At 39.4% G+C, this 12448-nt stretch overlaps 1 protein-coding gene across 3 annotated transcripts; it reads right to left on the bottom strand.

Moving 5' to 3' along the window:
- Positions 1-3335: 3335 nt before the first annotated feature.
- LOC307022143 (uncharacterized protein) lies at positions 3336-11861 on the bottom strand. 3 transcript variants are annotated; one of them, XR_013803312.1, is made up of 7 exons: positions 11341-11861; positions 10161-10250; positions 7573-7737; positions 6294-7281; positions 5430-5588; positions 5221-5316; positions 3336-4380 (listed from the first exon to the last, which is right to left on the bottom strand). XR_013803312.1 is itself a non-coding variant. In XM_079654756.1 (6 exons), the coding sequence occupies exons 3-6, from the start codon at positions 6435-6437 to the stop codon at positions 4078-4080; spliced, it is 702 nt and encodes a 233-aa protein (XP_079510882.1). In that variant the 5' UTR covers positions 6438-7281; positions 7573-7737; positions 10161-11844; the 3' UTR covers positions 3336-4077. The 3 variants fall into 3 exon arrangements, 1 of the variants encoding a protein (XP_079510882.1); XM_079654756.1 differs by having other exon boundaries at positions 10161-11844; XR_013803313.1 differs by lacking the exon at positions 7573-7737 and having other exon boundaries at positions 10161-11856.
- Between the last annotated feature and the right edge of the window lie 587 nt (positions 11862-12448).

Here is a 12448-nt window from a genome sequence, read left to right as displayed (position 1 = left end):
TACAGCGTTTAGAATGTGTTACATGAAAAGTGATGAAAGAGAATATGAGGAGAAAAGGCGTGTTAAGCATATGTTGAAGGTGAAAAGTACCAATCCTCTGTTTAAATGCAACAACGGACATTAGAGGCGAGGCGAGCCGGCTGGCGGGGAGGAGCCAGCAGAGGATATATAACGGCACCGAACGGGGGATGGGCCTTCTCTTCTTGCTCAGGAGAGCCAGATCACAGCTGTTTTCTGTCGGAACAATATTCTGTCTGTAACACTACCGCGCCTTTTTTAATTAAAGTATCCCATTCGAATCTTTTCAGAGACTCCATTTAGTCTCATTTTAAAGCTTCTCTCCTGGACGCGAGAATAAAGAACATATTTAACAATTGGTGACCCTGACGTGATCTCGTTTCAGCGGGAGAGCAGTTGCAGTTTTCAAAGGAGCTTGAACAATGCTGGCAGACATACACTCGGGCCCATACAGAAAGGTAAAGAAGTACCTGTTTATTCAAAATCTTCAATAGATAACATAGTGAACAATAGGAGTGTGTGTCTGTCTGGTAAGTTGGACACCTGAGAAAGACTGCCTAAATTTAAGTTAAAACAAGCCTAAATTGATAAACATTGGTATCCTACCACGTGGCGTTGCTTTGTTACAGGCAGGGTGAGTTCAATTTCTTTTTTTCCTATTTAACCCTGCATGCTATTCGTTTGTCTGTTATTACATGTCGGCTAGAGGCCAATCACTTATATTGGTGTCTTTTGTTGCGTTTTACGTTTTACGTGAATGGTTTTAGGCCATTAAGCAGTCGGGACTGCTTGAGGCAAAGACACAGCCAAAGTTTGAGGCTAAGGTTATTGGAGTGAGTGTTTTGTGTTAACAACAGTGTGAGGCTGTTTTAAAAAAAGTCATTTTTCAAGGAAAAGGCCTGAGGAGTTTGAAGCTTTCAATGGTTACTTTATTTCTGTTTTCAAAAAGACATTGCGTTGTGGATTACGGCAGGAAGTGCGACATTCGTGCGTTAGATAGACGATATTCTTCTGATTGTGTTTGGATAGCGTCCCATTTTGTCCCATAAATAGCATGTTTAAACAGAAGAGATGACCATACTGGCTCTTAAAGTCAAAACATTTACGTACATGGGTAGAGGGCTATGACGTAAGGGTATAAGGCCCATTTATCATTGTAAACTAAATAGAAATGTTATTTTAAACTACAGTGTTTTGTGTTGAATTTACTAGACAAAATATCACCTCACCATTATTTCAACTCCAGGTGTTTTCTCAAATCCCTTTGTTCTTCAGGTCAAAGGTTGGAAAACCAGTTGCCATCTTGTCTTGACCTCATGTTCACAGTGAGCCACACGGCAGTCGCCATTTCATGAAATGCTAATTGAAGTACTCTGTTTGCTTTAACACACTGAGGCTAGGCATTCCATCTTCTAAAGAACATCATACTTCTTGTTAGAGTTAGAACTATTGGAAGTACTTCTGTTGATAAATGTGTATTGGCGGTTTTGTGAATATTCTTGTTTGCAAATGTGTTTTGGCGGTTATGTGCTGTGTTGTTTAACCATAGTGTAATGTTCTTCCTATTTTAAAGATATTTTTAAGGAAACTAAGTTTCTCCTTGTTAAAAACGAGTCAGTTTTGCAACAGCTATTCCCTAGCGGATTAAGCTGGAAATTAAAATAGCGCAATCTGGTGGTAGTACAGAATTATTACCCAAATAGAAGAAACACCATAACATTGTGAAGTATAATTTTAAGTGTTATAAATAAACACATGCTTGATCGCCAAGACAGAATTGCAAGTGGTTTCTAATTATAAGAGAAGAAACTTTACATAATACTTTTTCAAACACCAATTTATTGAAGCTAACACAAGTGGTGACATTAGCATAATTTCATACATTTCGGTATGCACTGTACACAGGAGATTTGGATTTGAACCAAATTCATATTTCAAAGTCAAAACCATACACGGTACAACTTTATTTTAACATTTCATATTTTAATTTTGCATATTTTTTATATATTAATTAACTTTATTAATATTTTACCTTAAACTTAAAAAAAATAAAATAATCTATAATTAAAAATGTTTTAATAAAACCTTGAGCAAAAAAAAAAAAAAAAAAGATTTAAAGTTCGGACGAACAGCAACGAAGGTGCTAGTCAGAAGATTAGTGCTTCATCTTTGATAAGTTCATAAATAATTAGAGAACATGTCACCAAAACAAACTAAGTTGAGACTAGACGCAGGGCCAGGCTCAACAGCAGATATCAAGGGAAGGATACAAATCAGATCAGATGCTTAACAGTTCCAAATCTTAGACAAAAGACATGGAACCACATGGAGAAACTGTTGGAACAATGGCAAACGAGAGGACTGTATCCAGCTGATGATCAACCAACACCAACGAAAGCCCATAGAAAAGCACTAATTGACCATGAAAATTGAAAATACCTGCGAGAACAACAAGCATGGATCAAAGCCGGACAACCCCCTTGGTATGGACCTGCTAAAAGCGCTATAAACAGAGCTGAAAAAAGAAAATCTAGAGTTACAAGTCTGGTACTCCATCTAAAATATGTCAGCCAAGAATCAATGAACGGCATGTATGTGGCTCAAGGAGCAGTGCTCACAGCAAAGGAAGATAAGAAAGAAAAGACAGAAGAAGCTCCAGTAATCCAACCTTCAAAGCTCCTTCCAAGCCTGACAGGTGCGCCTCCTCCCTACATGACAGAAGAATACAGTTTCTTTCAACCCCCAATACAAGCTCCAACTCTAGGTGTTTTAGGAGGAGTATTGGAGTTGGACAGTCTCCCCACAGCTACACGTGTCAAAGACTTTGAGTATGAGGTAAGACTCCTACACTGTAAAAAAGAAAAAGTTGAGAAAACTTAAAATATCAAGGCAACATGATGCAAGAGATTTTTGAGTTTTCTCAACTTTTGCCAGCTGTTGTTGACTTAACTAAGGTTTTTAAGTTTTGCCAAGAGTTCTGCCAACTTGGATCTTTTTGTTCACTTTATGAGGATAATACTGTGAGACTAATTAAGAATTTCTTGCTTGAATGCGATGTATTTCTACCTTCACCAAACACAGATTTTTGTGTTGAATTAATAAACAATTTTTCCCATCAATGTCATGTATTTCTACTTTCTTTAAATATAAATATTCTTGTTGTATAAATACACAATTATTCCTCCAATGGCATTCATTCCTTGATTCACCTAACACAAATATTCTTGTTGAATAAATAATACAATTTATTTTGGCTATAATTTTACATTCAAAACTGCTCAATATATGGATAATTAATAATACACACTACAGCTGAATGTTGTCAAGATTTTTTTTATTCAGTTTACCAGTGAACAACAGTAAAACCATCATTAATGCATGTGTAAAAAAACAATATACATACTGTTCTATTAGTCTAATATTAACATTTGGAGTGAATCTTCCTCCATGCTGAGAATTTGAAATTGACACTGAACTGAAATGTAAATGTTTACATGTGAACAGCCATTCTAGCCATTTGGTTACTTTTTTTTTGCATATACACATCCAAGCTTAAAGATTACTTAAACTGTAATGTATTTAACAGTTGAAACACTATATGCACCCCTTGGCAACTGCCAAATGATTATATATTCCAGAGGTCAAAGACATTAACTTGTTTGTTGCAGATTATGAAACGTGCATACTGTTCTATAGTCTAGTAACATTTGGGGTGAATCTTCCTCAATGCTGAGTATTTTAAATCAATGCTAGTCTTACTGAACACGTACTGTATATAATGATTACCCTCCACCCCCCCTCATGGTTGGCGGCTTCTGAATTTACACATTAACACTGAATTACTTTGTGCCATTTGTTGACTTTACATGTGAACAGCCATTTTTCTTGTTTTTTGCATATACACATTCAAGCTTTACTTAACAATAATGAATTTAACAGTTGAAACACTAGACACCCTTTGGCAACTGCTGAATTATTATATAATCCAGAGGTGAAGCATATGAACTTTGTTTTGTTTTACATGAGTGTAACAACAATGCACTTAAACTTCAATAACAGTCACAGTACAAGCTTCGCTTTCAGTGACCTTGTGCGCTGTGAGCATCGAGAGCCACCGAGCGAAAAAAAGATGGTCTGAATTGCCTCAAAGGAGTACCTCATCTGTTTTGGAAAATCAATGTTGAGGGCATACAGGAGGCCGAAGAGGTATGCCATGGCAGTAGAGAGGTTTGGAATATTATGAAGCACAATGTCCCCTTCCAACACAACCGCCTGGTCTCGCACAGTGTTGTCGGCTTCATCATGTAGCACAGAGAGGATGGCAACAGATGCACCTTGCACTGGTGCCAAAATGTCGGTGTCCTGAGGAAGGAGAACAGGTACATTATTAAGAGCTTAGAAAAAGTAAGACAGTAGAAAGAGTCATTTTATGAAAAAAAAAATATGTGTGAATTCTGAAAAGGTTAATGCTAAAGCTGAAAAGTATAACTTGTAAGCAGAGATGATTGGCTTCATAACGGCTAAAAGAAGTTGAAATGTTAAAAAAAAAGGCAGAAGAACATGGGCAGCTATAAACTGAAATCTGACAGCCAATGAAAACTGCTAAAGCCAAGAATAGATTTAGTAGTTTAAGGAGGGTGATTTACATGAAGTAAACAAGTTGGTGTAAAGGAAGTAGTGAAGCTGTGCAAAGAGCCCATTGTAACAATGGTTCTGCTTTTAAAACAAACAAAAATGACAGCCAAAAAAAGCCTTACTCTTAGAGGATCATCTTTCAAATTTTGTCTCTCAGCTTTCAAATTAATGATTTGTTTAAGAAAGATTAAAAAAGATAAAAAAACATTCAGACTAAATACATTTATACTGATGAAATTAATTATTTAGTACCACGCTATACTAATTTGCCATTTAACTTGTGGAGGTATTAACCAGAAAAAATAAATCTCTTTCTTTAATCAATGTAACCCACCAACCTTGTGCTGAAACACCACCCAAAATGACCAACTGTTCCCCTCAGCAGAAAAAAAGGGATCTGAAGTGGAAAAGTCCAACCCTCACCCCAAAATCATCTGGACTGATAAACTGCCCTGGGGAGGTGTACTTACATTTTGGATTAACTACTCCTTAAAAACATCTTGTGAGAATAAGTAATTAGCTGCATGACCTGAATTATTTGTCTTTCCTGCAGTTACTTTTACTTACCAAGCACTTCAGGAAAAACGTGGTTGCATCTTCGCGGAGGTAGATAGGCAGGCCTCTCAGTGCTGCTGTTTTCCGGTGGGACACAATGTCGGATGTCTAAAAGTGGAAAACATAAGTAGTTCAATTAGTATAGTACTGTAATGTTGTCATTCCTAATAAGTATATTCATGCTCTTCTAAAACTGCCAGGCAAAAGAGCAGTTCACTGACCTGATCATCAAGTTGATCAAGGAGGTCCTCCATCTCCTGACCAAAAGCTCCTTTCTTAGACCTGTAGATTTTCAGCAGGCCAGGCCCAAACTTGTCAAGGGATGCATTGAAAGTCCCCAGGAGGTCTTTGCTCGTGATACGATGAAATTCCTTAGATATCTTAACAAGAAAACCAAAAAAATATTATCAATTTTCAAACCATAATGTCAGAATTTCTTACAGGAAGTTCCTGGGTAACTTGTTATGAGTCTGCACCATGTTAAATATCTGACCATTTTTCTGTGACCTGTGAAAAAGTGGATTACATACTAAAATGCACCACAGGAAATAAAGAACCTCATTTTTAACCATGGATTTTGAGGATTAAAAATTAAATAAAAAGGGTGACTATGCCACATCCATAAATTGCAGAAAGTGAATTACTCCTTGGAAGACATAAAAAAAAAACACACATTCTTACCTGATTAAACATTTTACTTTTGTCTTCTTGTTATTATTGCAATTTATTTCTACTGTTTAGACAAGCAAGTAAAAAAGGATGTTACCATGACAGTTTCAACTGAGACGTCGTCGTCTTCATCAGAGGTGTCATCCAACGTTCTGCTGATGTGTCATTCATCAGCTGGCCTCTGGTCTCTGAAGGAGGGAATCCCAGGTATGTCATACCTGGGATTCCTTCCTCCAGAGACCACCCAGGATGGAAGGTGCGTGGCCAACTCGGCAGACCAGCTGGTAAATGACACGTCAGCAGCACGTTGGATGACGCTTCTGAGGAAGAATGAAGTCTCAGTAGAAAATGTCAACATAACATCTTCTTTTACTCGCTTGTCTGAACAGTAGAAATAAAAAAGAATAGATCCTTACCTCTTCACAAGAAAACAGAGCAGGCCACCTTTCCTGGATCTCAGATACCATCGGCTGACACTCTACCACCTCCCTTCGCCTGAGGGAAAACGTCAGCTCCATCTTCTGTTCTATCAATGTTGTGTTCCTGTTCTTCTTCTTCATTTCATCGACCAGAGATACTCTTTCCTCTTCAAGGGTAGAATCATCATGGTGTTGTGGGTAATCTGGCACATGATTGACCTCTCCACGTTTGGGCTTTTTCAGGGTAAATGGACTGTCATCTTCCCCTCCACCTTTTCTTTTCTTGTTTACATTTTACCTCATTGCATCCTGCCTGGCGAAGCTTTGACCTGTAGTTTCCAAGTTTGTACTTGATACTTGTTCTCCATCCCTCGTAGCCTGTGACGCCAAATGGCTCTTTCAGACATGGATACTTCTGAATGAGCGCAGCGGCAACTGACTCAAGCTCATCTTTCTCAGGGTAGCTTTTGATTTCAAAAATTGCTTGTGCAATTTTATCCAATATCTCCATCTTCATGTCTCTTGTCACTTCAACGCCCTTCTTTGTCTTTTCATGTGTGTCATTGGCCTTAGACAATTTCAGCTCCACATCATATGCAAACTTGGGGATTGGGAATGGAGATGGCCACTCTGCGACTTGCCTTAATGTGGTCTGGATAGAATCGGTCCAACTAGGCCTGAAATCCTCAGAGTGAACACTGATTGTGTCCTGAGAGGAGACTGAACTAGTGGATTGGTTAAGTGGAGACAAATCACAGTTCCACATGACATGCAAGACTGCACGCACAGCTGGTAATTCTGACATCTCTGTTAAGTTGCAGAGTGCATTTCCAAACTCCGGATCCTCAAACTGTAGTGAGAAATCTTCTTGAAGATTGAGTCTCTCTTTAAGCATATTAATCAGGCCCTCCACAGATGTTGGGACTTCTGGAAGCTGGATTCGCCGGGCATCTCTGGAGGAAAGAACGACCCGAAGTAACATAGTCTGAAAAGAGGGGAGAGAGAAAAGTGGGAGAAAATGATTAGTCAAACCTAATTAGAAGACAGATTACACCAATGTTGTAGAAAGCTGAAAATTTGAATTTACACAAATTGGGCCCTTCTGGTCCCAAACAGCAAATACAGTTTTTTTTTATGTTGAGATAATCCCAGTGTCCTCATATGAGGACATCATTTTTTGCAAAAACTACTTCCTGTACAAAGACAAACTTTAGGTATTGTACTTATTAGGTCCTACTTATCCCAGATAGCAAGGAGAAATAAAAAAAATGCACACCAGAAAAAACGCTCGGTCTCAGGAGGTTAATGGAGAAGGAATGTCCTCGGAGTCACCATAAGCTTCCCACCAAATGTGTACGCTGCTAGAGGATGGTAATCCGTCAGCACATCTGGATCCAGGACAAGAAGGTCTGCACAGGTGTTTTCAACAAGTTCATAGGACCTGTAATGTTCCATGTACCAAGAAGAAAGTTTTTTACAAATGAATGCCACCTCCTCTGCATTGACAAGAATGTTTGCAATCTTATGGAACTCAGGGAGGCCACTGCACTGCCCAGAAGACAAAATCATGCCTGCCGCATACTGTGTCCCATCCAGGTGAACCGTTTTAGACAGGGACACACTGTCTAGATGTGGGTACTTCTTCTGTATTTCATACTTGAGAGATGGATCCAATTCTGAAACCCTGACCACCTTCACATTTTCAACATACAGTTTTGGCTTGAAAAGGATCCCACTGTCCAGGTGGTAGGCTATCATTTGCTGATGTTTCGTGGACAGAGTGAGCAGCACATCTTTCCAGTTGCGAGTGTCATGGACAACCTTTTTAAAGTAGCTATGCTTAGCCTCATATCGCATTGTCCATAATTCAATCAAAGGCCCATAGCAGCGAATAAGTTGCGGGTAGTGGTCGATAAAATGATGTTTCGGCCTCAGTCTGAACTCTGGAAAGGTACTGGTGAGCAACTTGCGATGATCGAGTAGTTTATAAGATAAATAACACAGTGCTTCTTCAGAAAGCCTACTTGACACAACAATGTCAAGAATTTCCTTGAGGTCCATTAAAATCACCCAAGCTGGCTCCTGTTCTGGTATCTTGCGTCCAATCACAAAAGGAAGTAAACGAAGCAGTGTCCAGTTTTCATGCCCGTTTCCCCCCACTGTCCCCTTTTCAAAGCTTGCTTTTGGAATTTTGTGGGGCTTGTTTACTTTGTCTTCATACTTGTAGGGAAATGATGTTATGCAGTCATTTAACTCATCAAATGTAATAAAGCGTTTTGAAATCAGATTTTTCAAACATAAGGATAATTCCACAGGGATGACCCCTTCCAAAAGATCATGCAACAGATCTGGAGGAAATCCAGTTATTGGGTGAAAAAACAAGAGATGTTTGCCCAGTACACATTCACTTTTGACCCCCTTAACACTTTTGAGGTTGCCCCCCTGCTTAAGCTCTTCCAGAAACAAGTTATGCTGATCAACACTTCTCAATTGAAAATCATTAACCTCAGTGGTTGCAATTTGGCCCCGACTAATCAAACAAAACCGACAGAAATTTTCAACATTAAAACTTTCAGAAAAGCCAGCAAGACCATGCGCACCGAGGTTGTCAGCACATACACAATACACAGTGCTTTTAACAAACTGGCCCACAACTTCAACAAAAATTCCCTCTTGTTCTAGGCACTTTATATCTTTAAGCAATGGCTCAAGAAACTTTTCATAACCATATTTTTTTTATGTCTACACTTTTACCCAAGACAGCCAACTGAATTGAAGTGAGACTCGATCTGAACCTGGCTGGTAAATTTAGAACCACCCAATATACTGCCGTAATCTTATGAACTTTTCTAGAGGTCCCCAATGGATTACACACTTCAAATTCATCAATGTATAATCCCAAACTGATACAAGTGTTTTGTTCTCCCAGTAGCTTATTCTCCTTGTAATACTTGCCGTCCTGAAAAGACTTAAAGTGCCCAGATAAAGCTTCTTGATTAAATACAATTTTGTCAAAAAAATCTGTACACCCAAGTAAAGTCTCAAGTACCTTAGTGACAGATATATATACAAAATAGTTTTTATGGGCTGCGTTGTACAGATATTCTGTGGGTTCGATAACAGGAAAGTGCCCTTTGAAGTATATATTCCTTCTGTGATCTGTAGATAGGGAACCTTTCTCTGATATTGTTAAAAGGAGTGGATTAGTTTGAGCTATAGCACTTGAAATTTCTTGCAAAACACAATCATTTACTTCAATTTTATGTTTAGAAAGGATCTCTTTGACACTGTTGAAAGTTTGAGTGTTAGAGAAAGACAGCAGGTTATGCAAATGTTCTACAATCTTTTGTGTTGCACTTCGAGAAACGTGCAACACAGTTTGCATAGACAAAAAGAGAGAGGCTAATTTGTGCTCAAGTGTCTCACTATCTACATCCTCCACAGTATCTACAACCTCATTTAGTCCCACAACATCATGAGCTGATGTCCCTGCTTCACTATCAGCTTGTTCACCATCAATTATCTCATCTTCAGTAACAGTTCTTTGTATTGTTCGGAAATCCTTAAGTGTCCAGTTTTTATGGTTTCGACTTTTGTGAGAACTGAAGGTTGGGCGAGTGTTTGTTTTAAAGGTACACCTTAGAAAGGGACATTGTACAGTTTCTCTGTTCTTTAAATGATGTCCGAGATGGTTCCAAAACGTTTTTTCACTGCAAATCTCTTTAAAATCACACAACTCGCAGTGAAATGTTACACACTCCTGGATTTTCACTGACGCGTGTGATCTCGAGAGGTGTGATCTCAATGAACCAAGTGTTTTAAATACACAAACACAGTTGGTGTGTGTGCAAGGCCAGTGTGCACCTTGACCGTGGCGAAGGCGAAGATGTTTCAAGAGGGTCACTTGACTGGAGCTGGAGAATTTACAAAGCCGGCACTGCATGGAATCCACCACTGAAACACAAGAGACACAAATAGCATGAATAGCATTTTCACAACAGCCTCTACACGTAATTTAAGATAGAATACTGATATGAAAAACTTAAAAGTTAGTCTGATAATAATTATTGTAATAACACCAAGCTGTACTGGTCTGAAAGCCAACTGCAACAGCCGTTATATAAAAAAATAAATAAAACAACCATACATAACACAGAAGGAATCCCTTGTTGCAGGAGCTCAATAGCCTACATCAACAAGCCAAAAATAGAGACAAGAAAAAAGTCTATTGGGAATTGTCTTTCATTCATGAATATAATCTGTAAATTAATTTTAAAATGTAAATTTGATTTTAAATTATAACTAGGCCTATGACAAGCAACAAAAATGCAAACATGAATTCAAACATTTGTTTTTAAAAACACCAACCATAACCATGTTATAACTTCATAAAATAAAACAACATTTAAAATAATGCATTCTGATCGGTACATTGTAAAACATTATTGATGTAAATGTGGTGATTTCTGTACAGCGCTGCTCCTCTCCTCCTTCACACAGCTTTAACTTACTCTTGATTCAAACTAATGCAGCTGCCCAATTGTTAGATTACACCAGTGAGACCAACAGCCTATCTCCTAAAAAAGAATCGAGCAACCCGGCGACAAACCTCTAAAAACCTGCGGATGAGTTAATTAACGACCGTTACCACCCCGGCAGAACTACGTAGTTCGGCCGGCCAACGGAGCTCTCCAGGCGGCTTGCTGCCTCTGCGAGGTCCCCCACCTCGGGGGGGCCTTGCCACAACGTGGAGGTTCTCAACTTCGGAGCAAACTTCTAAACAGCCGTCATTTAGACAAACTAACCGCACAATGGGGATCTAAACCCTTACTTTCTCGCATGAAAAATTATTAAAACTTTAAAAAGTGACGAAATAACAGCGCTACAGCAGAAAATAAAACAACAAGTAATGGCGGCGCCGCGGAGAGGTCGCGATAAACGAACACCATCGTTTGCCGCCTTGTTTAACTTACCCAGTGTTGCACCGGATAAAAAATGCACAACGTTGGCTTTTCATAATGAATATAGTTCCCGAATTACTTACACCACTGAAATGACAGCCCACATGCCTGCATAGCTACATAGCTGCATAGCTGCATAGCTACCCCATGTGAAAGCGTCTGCATGACGACGAGGCGCATGCGAAAAAGTTACCAACAACAACAGACAATGACCCTACAGTAAAAACAAAGTCAACCATGCACTAATTCAGCGTGATGGAAGTAAAAACACGCTTATCTTACCTGCTGGAGCGAAAGTTTGGCCAGCTCCCACCACGCGGTTTCTGCTCCACAAAATGTCGGACGGGCACACCTTCAGCAAAGCGCGGTTCAAACTGGTCCAGGCTTGTGTGCGCATGCGCAAAAGAGCAAATGACGGAGTTGGCCCAACTCAACTCAAAAATCTGCTTATAGATTTACAATTTCTTGTTGAGCTGACTTAAAAATAGTAGTTAAGTCAACAATGGGAAAAATTTGCTGGGCAGACAAGAGTTTATAGATTACTTATTGCAAAGCCATATTTCTGAGTCAGTTTAATTTCAAAATTGTAATGAGATCAACAATTGCTAGTTATCGTTTTTACAGTGTATCTGGTGAGCTCAACAGAAGATTGGAAGAACTAGGCATAAGAATGGAAGAGGAGCTCAACAGAAAGATGGAAGAACTCAGCAAACGTATGGAAGCACAACTCAAGAGAAGAGAAGGCGAAGGTTCTCCAGACACCACAACCGTAACTGAAGCTGGAAGACTCAAGAACTGCTCAACACTCATGCTACCGGTGATAGCGGCTGGAGAAGGAGGATTGAAATACCAATCATGGACTCACAGAGACATGGAAGCATTAGCGGCAAAACTACCTCCACTTAAACAAGGAGGTCAGAAGTGGGTGAATGATCTGGAGAAATACACAGTCCAAGACCACCTGTGCTTGGGAGACATGAGGGCACTGCTTGGACGGATAGAAGGAAGACTAGAGGCAAGAGCAGTGGATTCCAAGGCCAAATGCACCAACTCTCCAGATTACATTTTCTTCAACAAAGTCAGGTCGAGGTATTGGGCTGCCATTCGTCAAATCTACCCAACAACACGGAGTTTACATGCCCTCAACAGCCTGAGAAAAGAACCGGGGGAAGACATGTATGCCTTCCTGAA

Source organism: Notothenia rossii (assembly GCF_949606895.1).
Source record: "Notothenia rossii genome assembly, chromosome: 10".
In the NCBI taxonomy this organism is placed as follows: domain Eukaryota; kingdom Metazoa; phylum Chordata; class Actinopteri; order Perciformes; family Nototheniidae; genus Notothenia; species Notothenia rossii.
This window is presented reverse-complemented; position numbering and strand designations above follow the sequence as displayed.